Source organism: Diorhabda carinulata, chromosome 9, assembly GCF_026250575.1.
Source record: "Diorhabda carinulata isolate Delta chromosome 9, icDioCari1.1, whole genome shotgun sequence".
Classification (NCBI taxonomy): Eukaryota; Metazoa; Arthropoda; class Insecta; order Coleoptera; family Chrysomelidae; genus Diorhabda; species Diorhabda carinulata.
Genome location: NC_079468.1, coordinates 18,394,590 through 18,418,657, shown reverse-complemented (window position 1 = coordinate 18,418,657; position 24,068 = coordinate 18,394,590). Strand labels below are relative to the sequence as shown.

Sequence of the window (24,068 nt, the reverse complement as noted above, 5' to 3'; positions counted from 1 at the left end):
TATCTGATAGAATATATTCTCTGAAAAATTTCACATCCTGAAACCCATCCTTCTATTGTTCCCATCTAATCTGCTTTGTTTATCACTTAACTAAACGGTGTACCAAGAGCTAATTATAGGTAGTTGTGATTTTTACTAATGCTTAGTTAACTACTATTGAAGATTTAGTTTTCTAAGTCTGGTTTTCTAGATAGAATCTTTCATAATTTTTTCTCTTGAAGCATTTGTATGTAATATATATCAGATCTTTACACTTTTGAAAAAGGTTTCTTCTCTCAAAATTTCCTTGTTTGTATTTTCTTCATTTAATGAGATAATTGAGAAGAATATAGTTCTAATATATTTCTGCAAAGTGATCTCTTAAGAAAAAGAGTAAATTCAACTGCATTAAATATGCTTGTTCCATAAATCAAAATTAAGTGCTAATTTAGTTCTGAAAACAGATATTTTGTGCTGTGATAGGTGGACCAAAAATAAGAGCAATGCCAACTTTCAATTAGGCTTGAGTGAACCGCCCGTGACCGCGCTATCTTAGAGCTGCCTGTACAAGTAAACAGATTATTCCAAAAATCCAAAAAAATTCAATCTAAGAGGTTGGTTAGTTCTCTAAATTAAAAATACAAAATCTAATCAACAATAATTATTTATTCTTGTCCATATTTTTTCACATAATTATTAAGAAATTTTATCAAAATCAAGCCAATCATAATATTAATCCATCAAATGGAATCTAGTAGTGCGCTCTTTCCGTTTTCTTTGTTGTCTCTGCTTTTTTCTATTACTCCATTATCAATTTTCTGCATAGGGCCCCAATAACATAAGTGACTTTTGATTGTTTCATCCAGTACTGGAATATAAGCTCTTGGTACCAAAAATGTAGATAAATTGAAAAGATCTACAAATACTTTATAGCGATCACTGAAATCAGAAAACACTCCGATCAATATCGATAATGGACATACTAACAGTAATGATTTCAAAAAAATATATTTATTCATACGATGACACATGACCCAGTCATTCCGAAAAACGTTCTTAATGAAACGTGACTCGCTTATTGATAAAATAAGACTGAGACATGTCTACTGATAATCTACTGTTTGACATGTTATCTGTCTACCTAGTGCCTAAGAGTCCATTTTGGTATCTTATATTGTATGTATTTTTGAACGTTAGCGAACACTGAATTGTTTGATTTCAAATACTTAATCATTTTTTATTTGTCTCTACTGCCATGTACCTTGAACATAATTTCGTTATAGGTTCAAATAATTTAGTTTTCATACCTATTGTCAAACATTATGTCCCCATGTTCTCCAAATTTACTCATTAATATTAAAACTGATTAAATATTACCGAACCCATTCTATATACGTACCCACAGAACTCTTCCCAACCTATGTGCCATAATTAATCGAAGAAATGTCCGTAATCGCTTTCTTACCCTTAGACAGGGGTACTTGATAATATTACTATTGCCCAAAATCTATTTACATATTTGGATAATTATTACATTACATAAAATTTTCAAATTTGTTAATTCTTACACAATTCAATCTGTTCAATAAATTGTCTGGATTTTACTTAGATGAACTTAAGGCAATAATCATAACATGGAGCTTTTGACTATGATTAAACAAGCATGTGACTTTGATATGTTTGTCTAACTTATTTATAATTCATTGTGAGATGTAGATACAGCTTTCTATGCTTAAAATCTGTCAATCCTCACGCATTAGTTAAAATATCTGCTTGGCTTGTGAGATCATAAAATTTTTCACAAATAAAAACTAATTTCAAACATAATTTTTTCTACAACTGCTATGACTATAACTTAATCTCAAAACCAAATATTGCTGACACTGTGAAAAATATTATTTCACACGGCACCTTGCCCACACCACATACATTTATAAGGAGAATCAATAAAAATCGTCGAAAACAGTAGTGACGATTTGGATAATACTCCGCCAGAGATATCGAAAATAGCAGCAAAAGTAACTTTAAAAATTAAAAAAAAATATGAATTAGCATACGAGAAATTTATGGAATGGAGAAGAAATACAAAAATAAAATCTTTTTCGGAAACTGTATTTTTGGTATACTTTCGTCGAAAACTTTAAAGGCGTCTACACTTTAGTCACAATATTCAATGTTGCCAAGTACAGTATAAAAAATAACATTGATATATCCAAGTATCAGAAATTACGTTCATTTTTGAGAAGAAAATCCGACAATTACGTCCCCCAAAAATCAATAATATTGACAGCAAAACAATTGTGTAGAGATTTTTAAACGAAGCTCCAGACAAGGATTATTTACTAATAAAGGTAAATTTATTTAGAAGGAACTATTTTTAGAATTTAATTTTATAGTTTCTTTGATTTAACATAAATTTTTCTAATTAGTGGGTTTTTCAGTAGATAAAAGGGATTAAATAATCATTAAAATTCTAATAGCGTGGCAGGGGCATGTCCTAGAGAGTTATGGAAGTTGAAAATCGATAATTTAAAGTATTTAAATACAGATTTACTTGTGAAATGAGATAACATGAAAACAAAAGCTAAGAACGTTGCTGCTTCGACTGATTGATTTGCCAGAAAAACGTTTCTTCTTAAATTACACTATAACTAAGACAATTGTTTGAAAATTGGAAAACCCCCATCTATACACACGTTCTTCGGTAACAATTTCAGTAAATGCAGGATGGGACAAATTAATCTTAAAGCGCCATGGAGGATGACAATGCAGTACCGTGACAGAAGGATATCTCGAATAGTCTATTAAAAATAAAATTAACATTGCTAATAAAATCGTCAACTCTATTGAGAAACCACTCGAACCTTTTACAGAAATAGAGAGATAAAGTACACCATATATGAACGATCAACCCTCAACATTTAATATTAACATAACAGAAAATTTAATAAAAAGAAATAACTTTCCGGGTTTAACTATACAAAATTTTGAAAATTTCATAATCAACTACAATTTTAAATAATCTTATCAACAGTTAACAGGACACTTCACTATTATTTTGGTTTTACAAATCATAAAAATAAACATTAGGTTCCATTACTTTTATTCTTTCAATTTGTGCAGTTGTAGAAAAAGTATAGTGTGCAATAAGTACTTTTCTCACGCGTGTGTTTGAACTTTTCCCACTTGTTGCACAATATACTATTTCACATTCAAGTGCCATGCCTATTTTGAAAATAAATAAAGGACGAGGCCTCACCTTAGTGTAGATCTTAAATAATGATATCCAGACGAACCGCCTGTGCCTAATTGAGAAGAACCAATCATTCGCTGTACCATCAACATATGGTTATCTAAAATGTATAGTTCAATAAGAATGATTTCCTTTGAATATAAAACTGTGGATTTCATAAATTGTCTTTAAATCGAAACAAAATATTTAAGGAATAATAATATCCATGACTAAACACTTACACCTCCATTTAGTGATCAAAGAATCAATATCCATCAACAAAGTGAGAATTTGATGAGGTTGACTGAATCGTGGTTCATCTCTGTAGAAGGTAATCATGATAGCGCCCTGAAGAGCTTTGTGTGAGAATCTTCTTTCACCTCTACTCAATAGCGCATTGTGGATTTCAGGTCGGAAAATAGATTGGTAGACTTCTACTCGTTTTTCCAATTCATTCAATTTGTATTTTCTGAGTGTTTCCACTTTTTCTCTCTAGCAAAAAGAAGAAAATTGATGTTTTGAAAGAACCAATCTGTATATTAGACAATATTTGAACATTGTATTCACGTAGAGTTTGAATAATAACGAGTTTTAGAAAAAATTTTGGAATAATCCATTTGGCACCTAGCAGATAACAATTTTCGACTCTACCGATATATTGTGCATTAGAAAATAGAATTAATTATGAGTTGTCGAGGAAATTCGAGAATATTCCAATTGTTTTCAATTTGAGGAAAATCAAACAGCTGACGTGGTAAGAAATGGCCACGAAGAAATTAAGAAAGGAGAGACAAAAAATTAAACTGCCTCTACAAACCATGAAATATCCGAAAAAAACATAAATTTAAATATGTTAACTGGAAAATTCCTTAATACAGACATTATAACGAAAATGAAAAATTTTTAGGAATATTTCACATATTATAGAAAATCGAGGAAACTTGAATAATTTGAGTAAAACTAAATACATAATGTATTTAGACCTACGTAATTTCACTATGAAGAAAAAACTAAAACTCACTCCCATCAAGCTAGACGGGTAAGTAATCGAGTGGAAAACAGAGCGAACTCACTCTAGACAATAAACTTCTGTGGAACAAACATGAAAAAGAGATAATCACCAAAGCCTCAAAAGCCCTGATGGTGTGCAGAAACTTGGCAGGGAGGAATTGGAGTTATAATCCAAAGATCCTACGGTGGATGTACACGGCAATTTTGAGATCAATCTTCACATATGGGGCAGTGGTTTGGAGTACTAGAACTAGTCTGAATACCATGAGAAACAACTTCTCAAAGGTACAAAGACTGGCCATCGGGGCCATGAAATTTTGCTTAACAGCTGCACTAGAAGTAATTCCAAATATTCCACCTCTCCACATAATTCTGGAAAGCAGAGAAAACATTATTTAGAATGTCCAGAGACGGAATCATCAAAGAAATCACGTACCTATATAATGAACTTTTTAGGGATTGCCTAGATAGATTGAACAAGCTAGGCAAGAAAAATAAAATTATCCTACAATGGATTACGGGACACACCAGAGCGAAGGGAAATGAAACAGCTAATAAGCTCGCTATAGCGGCGGCCGACAAGCCCTTCATGGTACCTGAACCCTTCTGTGGTATTAGCTACAAAGCAATGGAAAAAGCACTTCTTGGAAACTATAACCAGAGTAGATCTGCAGAATGTATCAACCTAGGTAAGAACAATCTACGAATACTAACAGGAGTTCTATCGGGGCACTGTCGCCTCAACAAATATTCTCTCGAAGTGTGAAACATTAAGGAACTCCAGAGAACTGCACCTGGGAGCGCATGAAATAGAAGACGAAGCTCTCTGGTCATCCCAAATTCTAGACTTTTTAAAAGGAGTGTGATTAATGGATCAGCTGTAAACACGGGGTTCTCCAGTACCGCAGCAAGAAAGGGGGACACAATAGATCTTTTGGGTCGCAGTGTATACGAGATCCCAAATCCATATATACATACATACAACGTATTTATCCTTAAGTATATATATGAGCTCAAACTTTTTAATTAGACTTACATTTGCCTTTTCTCGTTCCTCATTCAATGTATCTTCGACTGATTTCTGGTATTTTCCCCAAAAATTGAATCCCTCTTCTTCCAAACCAGGTGTTCTTTCCAACCAACTTTGTACTAAATCTTTCAGGGATGCTTCTCTTTCTGATTGTTCAATTCTCTTAATAGCTTCCTAAATAATTTATAAAGTTTTAACAGTGATTATATAAATTTGGATTCAAATTAAAAGTATTTTACGAAAAAAGTAGGAAAGAGTTGTATAGAGCTTTCCAATCATTTTATCAGAACTAAGAAGCTCATCTTATCAGTGCACTCCGTAAGTGTTAAATAAGTATAACACTCAAAATTTGTGTAGAATCTCCTATAAATTCTAATATTTACAAATTTAATTAGAAATAAAGGTTAAAAATAAATAGATAACGGTCCCACCGTATTAACTGAACAATTCTAATGAGTATCTAGTAGTTTCTCAAGATTTTAATAATAAACTATTGAAAAGCAGTTGAGTAGGGCATGGTAAAATGACCGTTACATCAATAGAAATCACGAAATTAAACGGAAACAATAACAAATCTATTAACTTGAACTACGACAACTTTCTAATTACATAACTTGTTCGCCATTTGAAAGATATTTGAATTTTATTTAGTGAAACTGGTTCGCACCATTTGATAGATTTCCAAGCGCAATTACATCTCAATCATAATTATCCATATTTCAATATAAAGGGTGAGTCAAAAGGTACTTTACATACTTCTACCTTATACAGAGTTCATCAGGGTTCATAAGCAGTTATATTTGTGTACGGGCATTAAATAGATGTCTGCCTTATTTGTTAGAGACGAAAAGATTCGCTTTGCAAAATATAAAATCAAAGCCAAAGATAAAACCATGATCAGCTATTGACCTTGTGGAGATGAGAAAACTCATTGGAATGATATTATGAATAGGTTTTCTTCAGCTTCTAAAAATTCGAGATTACTGATCCTCAAATTCATTATAGGGAAATAAAATATTCAACATTATGACTGGGAATAGATTCTAACAATTAGTGAATAACCTTCAGATGTCTGTATTAATGAGAGGAACGTACCCTTCCGCGGGCGGATATATTTTAGACAATATTTTCCAAACAAGCGTCATAGATATGGAATAAAATTATTGTATTCCTGGAAGATATATCTGGAAACACTTAGTATACACAGAAAAAGCAAATGGAGATGGTGTTTCTGTTGAAGAAAAAGTGGTGATGGAATTAATTGATGGTCTATTAGATTCAGGAAAAACTCTCTACATAGATAATTGGTACACTAGTGTACCATTAGCAAAGACGCTGATAGACAGACACACGCACTTGTCTGAAACTTCAAATTCAAAGAGAAGAAATATTCGGAAATATGTTTCAATGTCTACTATAAAGGCAAACAAAACAACGACGCTCTCTTTGCTACAAACAAATATCCATTTCAAAAGAATATGCATATGCTTGTAAAAATACCAAAAAAATTAATACAATTTGTGAAAAATAAAAAATACCAATTTACATCGACATCGGAAAACTTACAAAAATGTTACATAAAAAATATTTAGTAAGTTGTATCACAAATATTGAATAAAATATATATTAAAAGTTATTTCCTAAATGACTTTCTATTCTTATTTCACCTTAAAAATCTTTTTGACTCATCAATAAATTTGTATTATTATCTGACATAAAATTTTAATCATTTACAATCAACACACATTAACACATAAATAAAGTTTGACTTCTAAATCAATTCAATTTAGTATTTATCGACAATTATTCCCCAATGTAAAAATTCAAAAATCAAAAACAATTGATTCTGCCCTTAGAGATAATACAAAGAGACAGAAAAGATGTAGTTGAATTTATTTTTTTAAATTAATACTTAATATACGTTATTATGGATGTTCTACGTTTGATAAGATTTGATGGTTTATTAAAAATATAATAAAACTGCCACGACATTGTCGCATATGTCGTTTTCATTGGTTATTTATGCAATTTAGAAATCACTTATTGCATTTAAAATAATATTATATATGGTGCAATATTCAATGCAAATCACTTAATTGTATTTTTCGAAAATCGGTCCTTAAATTTTTAAGTTTTGCTAATAATAGTCGAATACTTGATAGTAGTGTATTGCTTCATGAACTATGTAAACACTATAGCTGATTAAAATTTACGGTCAATTACACAAATCACCTTGTAAATTAATAAAGAAGAGGAGTTGACACTTTTTAGAAACCTCATTATATTCTCTCTAGTATAAAGTTCTTCATGACTCACCCTGTATAAATGTTTAATTATTCAATAAAATCAGGAGCATATTAGCAGGATGATAACTCCATTTATTAGAAGTTATTCCTTTTTTTTTCGGGCATTAATCTGCGAATAGGAAATAATAAGAAATGTATATATACCTTGTCGTGATCAAAAACTTTGGCATAATTTTGATTGTATTTCACTCGAAGTTCTTGCGTAACCCCCAATTTATTTTCAAGCAATCTAAATTGTAAGCTTTGAAAACCTGATGCAGGTCGTAAGTAGTTCCTAAACTCCATAAAATCTAAAGGCGTCATGGTTTCCAATATCATTACTTGGTCAACGAGTACCTGAAATAAATTGAACTGTGTACGTATCTGTCTCCAAATAGTTAAACAAACTGATTTTATTGTCGTAAGAGTGTATGTATGTCTTCTGTAACTACAAATAGCTCCGTACTACACACTCCGCCAATGTTGACATTCAGGCGTCAGTCGGCGTTGTGCTACAGCTACGTAAATATGTCCATCATTATTGATACTCCCGCCAATTGTGAATTACGTAGTGTAACTCGTTTTCTACAGGCTGGAGGCCTGCAGAAATCACTCGGAGAATGAATCGTTCGTATGGGGAAAACTTGAAGAAGGCGGTAATGATGTGCATGATGAAGATGCCATGGACGCAATTCTGTTGTTTCAGATGACCTGGGTCAACGAGTTGACAGATAACAAGGATTGTAACATATCATGAGAAAGGAATTAATCTCGATGAAGTATTTAGATATGAAAAAAATCATTTAATTTGGATCAGTTTGCTTTCTTTCAATAAATTCGTCATACACGTCCATACATTCCATTGATCGAAGCAGTGCTGGTGAGTGCCTTTAAGCGCTCTGTCGTTTTTTGCGTTTCAAGGAAAGACCCGTCGACGCAAGAGCTTTTGGTCAGGAGTCAGATTTTTTGGCATAAACTTCGCACAGACTTTTGTCATTTGTAATTCCTCGTGTAAAATTATTCTAACCGTTTCTTTATCGGCGTTTACAGCCTCGGCAATCATCCGGATGCTCATTCAACTATCTGCACGCACAATTGAGTTGATTTTGGTCACTGTTTCCGGAGTTAAAACAGTCACAGAGCGACCTAGGCACTGGTCAACTTTCAATGCTTTCTCAGCCCTCACTAATGCTCTTAAATCACTCAAAAACACGCGCACAAGATAGAGAATTGTCCCCATAGGCCTCTTGCAAAAATTTAGAGGACTCAGCCGGAGTTTTTTCTCAATTTAACGAGAAATTTGATATTGATACGTTGTTCCTGTTTTTCATCACACATGGTTTTGGCACGAGAAAAAAACACGTTTTAAGACACTACTGCACAAATACTATAATAGTGACGGAAACGTGTTTTGGGACGTGCATAGACAAGATATCTATAAATATAACAAATATAAGACACGTATTATAAACATCAACTTACTTTTAATATAAGTACCACTCTATTCAATCTTTTAACAATATCCAAAGTTTGAGATTCGTCTACAATTGAACTGAAGATTTTTCTTATCGAGTCCAGTTCCCAAATAACTTGTTTGAACCAGAGTTCATAAGCTAAAATGATATGTACTATCAACTTCTCAATTGAACTAAATCTAAAAGTACAAATTATTATATAGAGATGTCTTGAACATAAATTGATTGAGATATTGTCGTTTACAATGTTGATGATTAGCTTGATTCTGTAAAAATAGACTTCATTGATCAAATGTGCATCAAATTATGTTGAGGAATCACGACTTTCGCAGTGTTCCAGAACAAGGCAGAAGAATCTTTCAAGATGTTTAGTTATAGCAAAATTTTTCTAGAAGTATCTAAATATAGTTCTATGATGAGATAGTCCATTTTTTTTATAATTTCCATCACTTTAACTTATAATCTGTGCTATTAGATGTCGTGCACTGTACCCCTGCCATACTGTCAACTCTTTGCAGACTTTTCCGCGGCTTACTGAAGGAAATAACATGTCCAATAATTTTGTAGCTTCAGGGACCTCTCTTTTTTGTTATTAGATTTATAAACTCTAGCCCTGGCTTTGACTGACCGACCGTTGATCTCTATATTATACCAGTTTTTCATACATATCTCTCAGTCCTTATATTGTTACACATTTAAACATGCATGACCTACAATTTTCAACGTGGCTGGAGCTGGAGTTCTTCCTGTGATCTCATGCACAGGCGATCGGTACACCATCAGCATCAATGGAATGTGTATGATTTCTTTAAGGAAATCGTTCCACCATCGCTCAATTTCTACATATTTTTAGTCACCCTACTAGTGCGACCATAAACTTCCGTGAGCACCCCTCGTCGTCTTGAAGTGAGTGCGGTAGATAGAGGTCTCTTTTTCTTGCCATATACACTCTACTATACTTTCCCCAATACTCTATACTGTACGACCAAAGAATCCCATTGCAACCAATAAGACTACAAAAAGATATTTAGTCTTATACCATCTGCGAAAAACAGTAATATAATGAGTAAAAGAATAAATTTATTCCGCCTTTCTTTCGTATTCACAATTACATATTCTAGACGTAAAATTAAATTTTCTGATCAATTTAAAAGAAATAGATCAAAATAAAAAGTTGATATTATTCTCAGAAATATTAATCTAATTTTTCGTTAATCAATTTAGAACTTGGAATTATTATCTAGCGGAAAACGAAGAAATTGTGATCTTAGTACTAACCTACACTAGTTGTTTGTGATTACAATATACTAATTGAGGTTTAGACGAAAAAATCTTGGAATGAACTATAGCTAATTCAAAACAGTTGTATAAGTACCTTGATGAGTAATGATAAATAAATGTTCATCGTGTACTGGTGCGCCATTATGTTCTCCAAGTGGTCTCTGCGCAGTTAATATTTTGTCCAGCATCAAATAGTCCCCATACAACATACCCGCTTCGTCACATAGTTGTGAACCATCGCTAAAACAAAAGGAGCACGGATTCAGAATGCATTAATGTGCCAGCTAGTTTTACCACAAAGACGTAATTGAAATATGTGCAATTTTAGGGATGTGAGAAGTAAACACAATGCTATTCATATCAAAGTTTATAGGATATAAACTCTTTTTATAAATAAGTGCTTTGTCGAAGTAGCAAAGAGGAGGTCAGGGGCCGAGTACACTGCCAAAGTTTAGAAGAGCCTTCAGTATAGTGGAAAGATATTCTGGAATTCTTGTGTATCATTAACCCTACTCTGGGGACCGATACCTGGCATCTAAATAAAGCGATAAAAAGAAATGGGACTCAATTAAATGATCCAGGATTCACAAGTTGTGAAATGAAGGAACTACAAAAACTTCTGACGGGTGAACTTTGAGGCTGCTTAGTGCTAGTGGTTGGAGCAAGGATTGAGGTAGCATCCCTATAATGGCTACTTTTGATCTCTGCATAAATAAAAAAATTGAACTACAGCAAAGGCGCATCGGCAATGACGACCTACCACCCCCTTAGTTGAACATCACAGCCTGAAAAAATATTGTAAATGAAAGACATTCCTTGTAATTGTTGACTGTGATACCAATCTCAGGCAGACGGACTAAGAACATTTTGCAGATGTGGAGAAGCTCGAAGAGAAAGCAGGGCTACGCAGCAGTACACTGAAAAAGGTCTTTGAGAAAGACTGTCAACTTAAAAAGGTGAAGGAGAAGTCCATCAGCCCCACCGAACATGAACTGAGACTCTGTTGGATAGTGGGTGCTTTGTAGTGGAATTTTTATAAATATACAGGCAGCCTTAAGCAATATCTCAAAGGCCACCGTTAAGAGAGCTCTAGGTAGAGTTGAAAAAATGCATTAGTATAAAACTATCATTGAAGGCAAAGTGATATCGAGCCGCACGAAGGGCGATTTTCTATCTTCGTTAGTACGGCGGATCATTAGAAGCAGCAGTGACCTCAATCCTTTTATCATGGTATGGGTATTCGAGGTCATTCTTAGCTTAACTAGCGCTTCTCTAGTTTAAGAGGCTAGAAATCTGGCCTAAGGTGATACGGGTAACAGAGCTCAGAATAATGGGACTCCTCATGTTGTTGGTGATGTCTTTACACGGATCTATGGGAAGAAAGCGATCTATCTGGAGCAGGAAGATACAAGGTGTTTCCAAATTCATGCGATAAAATTCAAGAGGTGGCTGCTCGTATGAAATTAACATGGGTCTTTCCTATAACAGCACACCCCTTTCCGAGATATCACCCTTGAAAGGTGGTAACTAAAATTCAGTTTCTATTTTTTTGTAGAAAACAGTAGTTGATGTAAAATGTAAAAGATTCATAATAAATTGCTGGAAATGTAACAGAAATGTTGAAAAAATACCCCTACTTAGTCCTTTGAGAGTGCACAAAAATTACAGAATTTCAAGTTTCTAGCATTACTGAAATTTCATAAAAAAAATGAAAGCCCAATTCCAGTCACCACCTCCTAAGGGTGATATCTCGGAAAGCGGTGGACTGAAGAAATTTTGTTATAAGAGAAGCCGATCTTAATTTCATACGAGCAATGACTTTCTGAATTTTGCCGAATGAATTTAGAAACAAGTACAATGCAAAAGTGGTGTAACATTTTTAACAAGACCTCCCATGGGCAATCCTCACCCCAGCTCAAGTAAAACTAATAATCTAGTTTATCTAATCACATCGCAAGCTGACTATCAAAAAGATAACACAAGGAGGTCCAGTGATCGGGACTGCCATGTTAGTGGAATAAAGGAGGAAGCTACGATCCACATCTAGAATATCCCAAAGGAAGCCAGAACAGCTAACACAGTGTGAAAAATTATAACATTTAAAAGGTAATTATGCCGACCAAACAGTCGTGAAAAAATGAAAGAAAGAGCTTCAAAATATTGTGCGTAGAGTAAGAGAAATGATGCGGATAAGAAAAATATAATAATTCACTGTAAGGCAAAAAAATCACATTGGCATTGTTAGAAGAAAATAGGAAAAGGAATGAGAAAACTCGGAAAAGGCGGAAGATTCAAAAGCCCACTGGAAATAGAAACCCTTATATGATGTTGGGCCGTAAAAAGGAAATCAGATGATTATTAAGCTTGTAACATTGTTCTGCTTCAATACTTACCCAAATTATTCTAGATTTAACTTATTGTAGGATTTCACAATTACCTAGTTTGACTTGAGTGCTAGTTGTTAATTATTCGTATATTTTATTCAATTATGAAATGTTCAAGGTTAACTGATCATTTATCAACTTTTTATTGTTCGACCTAGTTATGATGAGATTTTAGTTGTATTGTATTGTATTTTCTATTTATACATATGAATCAATAGTTTTTTCTTGTAGATTAATATTGAAATAAGAATCCGCGTATGTGAGGTCAATAATCTGAATCCATAGAAAATATGTAAAACAAACTAACCAAGAGTAACGAAGGTATCAAATTTATCTCACTCATGCTATCACTATTTAAACAATGGCGTTGTGTTTTCATCTACTTTTATTTCATTGTGTAATGTGAATAATATGGATACACAATATACCAACACATATCTATAATTATGGTCTAGGATCTAATAATTTAAAGATTTCCCTACTATAAAGCGGATAGTAAAATGTTGTCTAAAACTCTCGTTTATTCTATGAGACATTAAGTACTATCGATATACCGAAATACAATACGTCGACCAAAATTATCCAAACTGAGGACCAACAAAAATTCTAATATCATTGCAGGAGTGCAAAAACTACAGAGCGCGTGAGCAGCTAATTTTAACTTATTTATTGTGGAGCTGTTGCAGTACTGCAACAAGGCAACAACGCCAACAACGTGCCATCGATACTATTAGGAGCGCGCTAGGACGGCTAACGGAGTATAAGAATTGTGCACAACCCTCTAAATCAGAAATATATTTGGGAAAAAAGCTACCTACACACAACGTCCATAACATCAACAGCCTTTGCTTCAGAAGAAGATGAAATACAATTCTAGGCGTTTACCGAAGTGCAATAAGTGCATAAGAAAGAAGAAACAGAATAACATTTTTCATAGCGACCAAAAGTATTTCACAGAAAAATGGAGTTACGCCTGGTATCATCACTAACCAACTATGCCAACCATGCAGACGTTGGAAAAATATTGATCCTCATTATGGTCGACACTAGAGAAATGTCTACTTTATAATAGTCGAAGAGATACGGTTGAACTTGAACATTATCCCGACGCAGTTTGATGATTTCACTACAAGTCCATCCAACTATTGTAGACCTTTCAACAACGATAAAAGAATGTTGAGCAAATCTGCAAATCGATCCAAAGGAAATACCCATTCGTAGAAAAATATACCTTAAGCCTTCACCACCAGATAATTTTTAAGATTCATGATGATATTGTCATATATTTGAAGATTGCAGTCGTTGAAATAACATTATTCCTCTCATTACTATAGAGGGCAGTTTATGAGGTTTATAAGAGGTTGATATTTGTACTATCAAGTTTTCCTAACCCTGATAAATTAAAGTACATGCATAAGGACTCAAACTAGGAAATTGGTGATTAAGTCATACAACCCAAAAAGCTACAACGTCTCTTATTATAACTTTAGCACGAGGTATGACCTTTCGGGGAAGCCCCGATCGATTTTTGTATTGAAACTTTTAAAAATAGATGTGAGATGTGCTCTAGGCTGCTAGTAGGGTGCTCGTGGTCGAGATATTTTAATTAAATCAGATCGCGCCAGCGATCTTTTAAGTATGGATCAAGGATAACCCGGAAAAGGAAAAATATTTTGTCAAGCTTGCGTAAAAACGGTGAGTTTTAAATTTACCGAGTGATATATCGTCGTAGGATACATAAAAAGCCCCTTCTTAATACCTACCAAATTTAAAAGCTTTCTGTTAATCTGTTTTTGTAAAAAGTATGTAGTGAATTTGATCGATTTCAAAGCTAACATGATTATAATAGTAGCTAGGCTTACATCTTAAAAATCCTCAAAATTAATAAAACTGTAGTGAAATTTTCGAGAAAACATTTATAGTAATTTTTCTTATTGTGTTTTGAAGTACGGTATTAGATTGTACTCACTTATTTGATATAATTAATTACTTAGAAACCTGTATTGAATGAAATTTATCCTTTTCGAAAGTTTATTTATTTCGTAGATTTTTAAGTTGTAAATTTTACCTTCGCAACGAGCCGAAAATACATTACTTCACCTAAATATAAAATATGTTTGATCCAATGAGTAAAATTTGAATTTTATCAGGCGTATCTTGAAAAATATTTTTTGCTTATCATGTCAAAAAATCACTAAAATCAGCCAGGAAATAAGATGATATTTAACATTAAAAACGGGCTACTTTTATTTTATATTTTTTTCATATAAGCAGCTAAAAACTGTTTAATTGTAGATTCAGTGTGTTAAAAAATACGACGTAACATCTGAAAAACAAAAGTACACTCGGAACAAATGAGGAAGTACAGAGTTAATAAGTTTAAGCAATAAACAATTGGTTCTTTTATAGCATCTACGTCCGGTCGTAGTGGTAATGGACAACAAGAATTTAATCTAGATCTCTGCAATACAAACAAAATTCCAGGAAAAACCTCGAAACCGACATATGCCAGGCGAAAATACTGTACGCAAAAAATATATTTCTTCTTTAAATCGCAATACAATTCAACAAATTAAAGTAAAGTACATCAAGCAATTAAAGCAATAATTGAAAGCAATTATATACAGTTTACGGTTGATGAAACTACAGATAGTTGTAGGCGGTATATCTCAAAATTATTGGTAGGAGTTTTGTGCCACGAAGTTTCTACAAAAGGATATTCAATTAGTTGTAAACATTATATCCAAATTTTTGACCAACTTTTTTTACCGAAAACCGTACTTATGCTTATATATACGTATACGTTGAAATTTTTTACAGCATCTTAATTCACTGCGCCTGTTTAGCTCATGGGATCAAACGTATTGCCGAAACCCTAAATTTTTTAAAATTTCCATTAATGAATAAGTTAATCAGTAATGGCAAAAAAATATTTGTTAAAGCACTTTTGAGAGTGCAAATATTCCACGTCCTCCAAAACCAGTATTAACCAGATGGGGGACATGGCTTGACGCCGCCATAAATTAAGCAGAGAATTTCCAGAATTTTAAAAATCTAATTTTAGGAAAGCTCAAGTAAATCAATAAAAAAAATGTCAGATCGTTTTAACAATGGAGAACTTCAAAATAATTTGGCTAAAAATAAAATGAGGGAGGTTTTTAAATAAATATTGGATTTCAAAAATTGATTGAAATATCGTCATTTTAAGTGGCTAAAATGCTACAGGATTAAATTTTGTCATGTCAAACTTTAAATACGCCCCTATTACAAGTGTTGATGTGGAAAGGAATTTTTCCAAGTAAAAATATCTTTTAGATATTATAAGACATAATTTGACCATGGAACATTTTGAACAGTATTTAGTAATAAATTGTTTACAGAACGATTAGATTTTATATATTGGTAAGTCAATTTTGTTTGTATACGTAAATGTTTTTATAATGCAAAAATTATTTTTTGTACTATTTCAACATCGACTTATATTTTTACCGAAAGTGATGCTTTCTTTTGAGAAAATATGAAGCTTTTTTAAGAACCTTTTTTAGTAACTTTGTTTCTATAGATCAGATCTATATCTAAACTAGTGCTGCCATCTGGTGTATAAAGTTATCTAGGGCAAATAAAACTTCAATATATTGTGGTTATTTCCATATAACAAGCATATTCGAGAGAATAGTTTTTTGAGAAAATGTTTAGAACTTAAAAATGTACAGTTGGCACCACTGAGTTTTTGGCGGTCTAAGAATTTCTTATCATTCCAAACAGTTGTTTTCTCTACCAAACATTCAGCAAGTATTTTATAGTGGTGCTGAACTTGGAGTCTCCAAGAACAAAAGGTGAGTTAAATCAACTATATAGTTTATTTAGGTATATAGTGAGTATTGACTATAAGTTGTTGTTTTTGTTTAATTCGTTTAAGTAAAATTAAAAAAACCTTGTGGGTAAAGTCACCTCGCACTTCACCAGAAAAACGGGGTTTCTTTGACCACCTAGTTTTCTTCATTTCTTCATTAAATTACGATGATGTTTGAATATTGTAATGCTAATTTTACTTACGAAAATTATTGAAGTCTTATTATTACCATTCTACGTTTTTCTATCTACATTACAAATTGAACAAAATGTTTGACAACACCACGCACTTTTGAAGATCAGAAAAGAAAGCGTTATATTGAAAGGAAGACGAGGACGAATATTCTGTGCATGACTCTAGTCTTTCGTTGATAGAGCATGAGACGGACCATAAAGAAGAAAACTGTAGACTAAGTGTTTCCTCTGGCCAACGTATGTAACCAGATAGCATCACATGCAATGTTTGAGATTTCCTTGTTGTTGAACATAGAGGAAAGAAATCAGTGGCACATTACATGGCAAAAATACTAAGCTTTTTTATTGATGGCGATATAAGAGTTTCATTCTTGCGAACATCTAACAACAAAGGAAAAACATTCAGATTCCCAGGAATTTTAGATGAGGCAAGCATTCAAAGCGTAGACATTGTTCTCAAAGCAGAAACTCCACAAGAAAGAAGAGGAGTTTTCTCTTATATAAGTTTATAAAGATTTTTCCATAAAAATATACAAATAAAGTGAATTTAGTTTTGTATTTTCTTCAATCCTGGTCCTTCCAGCATGCCAGAGTGTAAAATTTCGGGGAATATGAACCTATAAACATAGGAAAATGGTGGGAGGGCAAAGTTACCCCTATCATGACAAGCTATAATGATGTAATAGAAAAAATATTAATTCAGTAATCGCACAAATGGGGTGATTTGTTTTTCTGGAAAATCCATCTACAAATATCCGAAATTTGATTGAAAGCGTATATCAAGTTTTTAAAATGAATTATCACTTTATCATATTAATGATGATAAAAAATGCTTATAATATTTGCTATTAGATAATACCACTAAAAAGTTTGAAATACGTTAATAGAAACATACTTTAAATACATATTCATTTTAATTTCGACCTTTATATCATTTTATAATGATACAGCAAAACAAAGGTCAAAACGAGGGCATGTTATGTTTTCACATTTGACAAGGCTACAATAATTTCGAAAGAATATGTTATATCGATTGAATTTGCCGCTAACAAGCAAATAATTTATCTGAATAATTATATACATTGAATTTATTACTTCTTATATTGAACATTTTCCATTTTAGCGAAGATAATGTTCAAGATTGAGATATGTAACGCTAACATCATTCATTGATGGAACGTCCAATGTAGGTATTAATTTTCATCGTTAGGCTACACGGGATCTGCTTTCAACATGAGTTTCTTTCAATAAAGAAATACGCTTTCCTCTAACAAAGAAAAAGTTATTTTATTTTATATACACGCTTTCCGATGGAGTTTTCCATGTAAATTCATAATAAACGAATATTTTAGCTATTATGCAGTCCTAAATATGATTGATTATTACTTCTGAATATTGTGGAATTTTCAGCGTTGACACCTTCTGCTTTCAGCTAAACTGGTATTGTTTTTAAATTATGTATATCGCCTATGGAGGATTGGGTCTTTGATACTTATTAAATCTAGATGTACGATTCATGTAATCAATATTTGTGAAGAATAAACAAAGATTTAATTTTTTTGAATCCAATTTCCCAAACTCGTTTCTACATCAAGTTAATTATTTTTTGTTCCAAAGCTATTCCTCATCTATTTTTCAAGTTTTTAAATAGACAAAATATAACTTAAGATATATTCGCTCAGAATTTTGTTCCACATTTTAATATATGACTAAAATTATTCAGTGAACTAAACAATATTCTAACAAAAATGACAGTTTCAGATATAGACAATGGTTTTGTTTGTTACATTCAGCAAATTGGTCAAGATTTTTGCAAATGTAAACAAAACAGACTAGACTGGCATTTGACTCGTCTCTTTTCGTAATTTCATTATTTACTTCTATAAATATTATTTTGTTCATCAAACTTCTATAATTTGAGTATATGTGCCAACATACATATCCTATGAGTCAAAAGGTAACTTTGTTCGATCATTTAAACAGACCACTGTTTCCCGCGCTTCTCTTATTGCAGCCACCATTCAATGCCAACGAATCGAGTGAACGACCACTAGTATCCAGACTTTCCTATACAGGGACTTCACCAATGGAAAAAATACGTTTATTTCTCAATAAAGTATTGATAACTTCAGAGCGGAAATTTTCGTAAAAAAAAAAACAAAATTTCTAAAGAAATAAGAAAAACACAAACCGAGAAGAGCCGTTTTTGCTTACAAGCTTCATTTTCGTTTTCTTCTAGCCAAAATCTTCAGAAATAGTTGGGCAAGCACAACCCCACGCAGCCACCACAATCCCAGCCCTGCAGAGGAATTATTACTATATCAGGGCCTACTCCAACAAACTCACCTCCTTACAAAAATCCTCTGTATCCTACAAAACTTTAACCAACGAATCTTTCTCTCTCATTGAAAAAATAGAGGGTGTTCCATTAAAAGTTATAAGGTAATGGATATATGAATGTAGCCAAAGTGGCCTTCAATATTTGTGTACCATGATAAAAAATTGGAACAAAAAGTAACATGATTGATTGTTAAAGGTATTCTTAATCAATTCTTGTGATGTTCACCCGTTTAAATGGAATGGATTCATCGGGAATAAGCTTTTACGCAAAAAATACAATATATCTCAAGAGCAGGAAAAGCTAGTTACAAAAAACTTTAATCAAAGATGACTTAATGTTTCATATATAATTTGAAAATGGGGGCGTTTCATACAAAAAAATCGTATGTTTAATTTATGTAACCCTATTTATATAGTAACCGTATTCAATTTTCATATGGCTAATAAAATACAGGAGACTCGCCCTGTATGAAAGGAACTTATAAATCAGAACGATAAAAGTATTGCAGCCTACACCTGAGATAATATTAAATACTGAACAATAGTATGTTTTATTTCTCATAGTATCCGCAACATCATAAGTATTATTCCAAAGACCTCGTTTGGCTTGGTGAACTACGTAGAAGAAGAATGAATAAACCAATTATTTAAGACACTAATAATATTTCATTATGTACTATTACATGAAAGCAAAAGGCATATCAATAAATTTCCACTAAAATATGCATAAATTTCCTAAGAAATAAAGAGAAATCGATCTAAAATTTTGGAAATCCAGAATAGTTGCTGGGGAACTAATTGTAGGGCTGCGCTAGCATATCCATATCCCTATAATCAATCAAGCACGTTAAAAGAATATCTGTACTATTGGTGGTACCCTTTAGTACGTCACATTGAATCATGATTTCAACATTTCAAGAGATTGTCGAAAAAAACCACAAAAATCTAAAAACCCTGGAGCGAGCCGCTAACAACTTACTACATCAAAGGAATAATCAGGTGATTGCCTAAAGCAGCTTGACATGGTGGAAGCAACGTGCAAGAAATTGCATGCAATTTCATGCGGGGTCAAAAATTGCATAGATGAATATTGCACGTCACTTGATATTATGCAATTCTCTTTCCATTGCATTATGGCTACCACTGACAAAAATTCCTAACCTCAATTTTAGTTCAATATTTGAGGCAGGTTTGGAAATGGGAATAACAAAATTAAGTAAGTAACAAAGTGAATAAGTGGTCAATGAATCGCTGTGAATAATTATATCTGCTGCTGTCTTACTTTTGGATCCTGATGGACAGATTGGTTGTTAAACCAAAAGTAACTAGATTTTTCACGAGAATTGCAATTTGCACGCAATAAAAATGACACCAAACCGATAATGTTTCAAGTGCGAGATCTTGCATGAAACATATTGCGCCTTGCATTACACGTTGTATTGCATCATGTCAAGCGTCCTTAAGTGATGAAAAGAATATTTCATAATTTGTGTTTAATAAAAAATTATGCTGAATCCTACTGGAACCGTAGTTTCCCAACCGGCTATATCGGTCAAACAAGACTAAAAATCATTGGAAATGAATACCGATGAAATATTTCTTCTAAATCTACGATCCAATAAGAAGCATTTTACACTACAAAAGAAAAAACATTAAAAACTACTGACATCTTCTTATACATAAATTGGGTTAGAAACCTTATACGAATATTTTTATACCATAAAAAAATGATTATTGAAATCATTCCCACAACATCCTAGGTGTTTCAACTTCCTCAATAACCTATTGAAAAATAAAATTAGAAAAGATTGGCATTTTTTATTTTAAGCTCGAATAAAAACATCTCAAAATAATGTAACTTATAAAACCAATTCACCTGTTTGAAATATTTTTTCAATACCATAGCAAATTATCTTACTAGGCTAGATGAAAATTAGATCGTTAAACATAATCGTGAAAATTTATTTATAAGGATCTCTATTTTAGAAATTGTACAACATATCTCAATTCATATGAATTTCTAAAATACAAAAATAGATGGCAACTTCTAAAACTGTATCTTCTCCACCTATGGCAATAAAAATTTTTCCAAAATATATGACGTTGACTTATAAGATACATATATTCAATATTAAAATAATATTCGCCAAGCACTTACTGTAATCCAACGGGGCAACTCATTTTTATTTCACAATTAACCACGAACTGGTGTCTCAAATTTAACTTGAACACTATTCACCTAGGTATATCGACAACTAACTGTTATAGTATAGTATTTCTAATATATCTCACAGAATATCAAATTTCTAGGAAATTCAGTAGTCCTGCTCAATGGTATTAGTATTTCAATAGGGCTTTAACCAGATTATAAACAACTATATTTCAATTATAAAGAGAATTAATGAATATTCTGAAGGAGAACTTCCTTTAAACATCACTCCCCAAATTATGATATTGCCAGCAGATAAAGAAATTAATGAGATCAATGTTACAAAACTATTTCAGAAATATATGAAATAATGATAAGTATGTTGTGAAGATAATGCAAATTGTTTCATCATTGTCAGGGAATCAATAGAATGTAAATAAAAGCGTCTATGGAGTAATTAAATCAAATCCACATGAATTCCATCAATGGATTTATTTCGGAATAACGCATTTGATATTGAGAAAAACTATATATTTATTAACCTTTCATTATATACAGGGTAAATCATGAGGAACTTTACATACTAGATACCCTGTAAATTGATAAAGAAGATAATTTAACACTTTTTAGTAGGCACTTGAGGGATTCTACATAAATATTATAAATGACTCATATGTTCCATCCATGTATTCTTGATCCTTTTTTGATTTTGCTGATTTACTCATTTGGAATTTCCGGAACTTTTAGTGATATTCATTGTTAATACACTGTTTACTCCACCACTACATCATTACTCACAATTACACTATCTGAAAAATTTACCTTCAGTTTCTGAAGACGATAACTTAGTTCTCGAAACGCGCGTCATACAGTGTAATTGTAAATGTTGGTGTAGTGATGGAGTAAACAGTATTTGCGGATATAGTCAACATCCGTGTGTAGTTTCCCTTCATATAGGTAGTTCAACAAACTGTCACTTTTCTATCCCTTGGAGAAGTTTTGTAAGGAACTAGCAAAAGTTAGGTGTTCTCTTCGTCTTCTGTTGGTTGAAATTTCCTTTGCTCCCTTGTCTTCGTCGTTCATTCATCAGCTTAGAACAGATATGAGGGATAGTAATACCTATATAGATGAGGATCCAGAAATTATTATGGGCGTGATTACATTTTAATGCCTTTGGGTTGTTTTTTAAGCTGCTTATTTTTATCTGTGGCAATGTTAATGACCGCCTTTTTGGCTTTTGAAAAGCCTGAAAAAGGAATTTGATGTAATATTATACAGCAGTTAATATATATGAGCGGTCGGATTGTTGATGGAAATTTCACGCTCCCCACGAGTTATTTTTTAGTCAGACAAGGTTTTTATCTGTCCTATGAATACAGCGCTTTTCACCAACTTTCAGTAATTCTTTAAAAAAATTGAAAGACAAAGGTATGGTGCTATGGTCACCTCGGTTTGTTTACGAAAAACGCATCAACAATATGGCCGACGCCCAGTTGTCGTATCTGACGGCTAGAAGGCGCGGGGGCAAAAACAGGGGGCAAAATATACAACCCGCAACCCCAAGAATAGTAACATTTTCTCTAAACTTTTATAAAATTCTCGAATTTTGGTTTATGTGATGATTAAAATTTTTTATAATGTTTTTTTTTATTTCTTTGAAGCCATATTGTAGATTTTGATGTCTTTCTGGTCTAGGTTTACGGGAAAAATTTTATGATTCTTCTTAATCCGTTAAGAGTTTCTCTGTTTTGTGTTTGAGATAGGAAAGTAAGTTATGTTTAGCTAGTTTTAGTTGAAATTGAAGAATTTGATAAAATTTCTAAAATGAGGATAGCTGAGGTCGTCTTGATGATATTGATTACCGAAAATTTTGATTTTTTCTATTATAGGTTATAATTAAAAGTCGTGTGTGGTATAACGTGTTTTGGGTTGTTCCAGGTTGATGAAGGCCACTCTCAAATTTTCTTTCAGGTCCCTTATTTTGGTTTCTCTTCCCATCAGGTGGGTGAATCTGTGAAGAAGGTTTAGAATTTGTTTTTCCTTCGTGTATGCGTTTTACGTTTAACTTATATAAAATGCATAACGGACTATCTAATCGTTATAGTCCCGTCTGTAAACACGGCTTTGTGTAGAAATCCTGGCAAATATTTATTTCTTTTCAAAATGTTTATAGTATAAATTTTAGTAGTGTGTTTGAGATAGGATTTTGCTTTATTTCTGTTCTATATAAAGTCTTCATTATTTTAGAAAATATGCTCGTTAATCTTTTCAACGGATTTTAATTACGTTACGTCCATCCTTTATAGATCTTATTATACAATTTAAAATAAGGTTGGCATTCATATTTTTTTATGTTGAAGTTGTCAGAACTGCTGCAATTTGTGTATATTTGATGTGGTAACAATTTCTAATTATTATTCATTGTTTTAATGAATTGAATCCGGTTCTCTACTTGTCTGAAACCGTTTTAATGCATTAATAGGCAACCAATTAAACAGCTCCTTGTTTTAAAGTTGGATATCCATGACCTATTCCGTGAAAATTTTGACACATCGTTTTTGTTAATTCTGATTAAAACATTTTTAAATATAATCAAACATTTAAAAGACAAGTATTTCCTAATTTGATGGTCCTTAGAATAGTTACAATATTCAAGACCATATGATATATATCATACTTTGATGGTCCTTCCAACATAAAATTCAAAGCCCTAACACTACTAGAAAAATAAAGGTGGATATTTACAATTACTACTTTTATTTTTTACTACTAAGGCTGCACAACAAATATTGGCATTCATTTTTGGGTTGAGAACTCGCCAGTTTCTCTATTTTGATAGTATCAAAAAATACTCA

At 32.4% G+C, this 24,068-nt stretch overlaps 1 protein-coding gene across 1 annotated transcript; it reads right to left on the bottom strand.

Annotated features, from left to right (window-relative positions):
- Positions 1-627: 627 nt before the first annotated feature.
- On the bottom strand, positions 628-21,651 carry LOC130897931 (tryptophan 2,3-dioxygenase). The gene is made up of 8 exons (XM_057806916.1): positions 21,223-21,651; positions 10,388-10,533; positions 9,020-9,150; positions 7,703-7,894; positions 5,259-5,426; positions 3,454-3,703; positions 3,239-3,332; positions 628-918 (listed from the first exon to the last, which is right to left on the bottom strand). The coding sequence occupies exons 1-8, from the start codon at positions 21,243-21,245 to the stop codon at positions 720-722; spliced, it is 1,203 nt and encodes a 400-aa protein (XP_057662899.1). The 5' UTR covers positions 21,246-21,651; the 3' UTR covers positions 628-719.
- Positions 21,652-24,068: the final 2,417 nt, after the last annotated feature.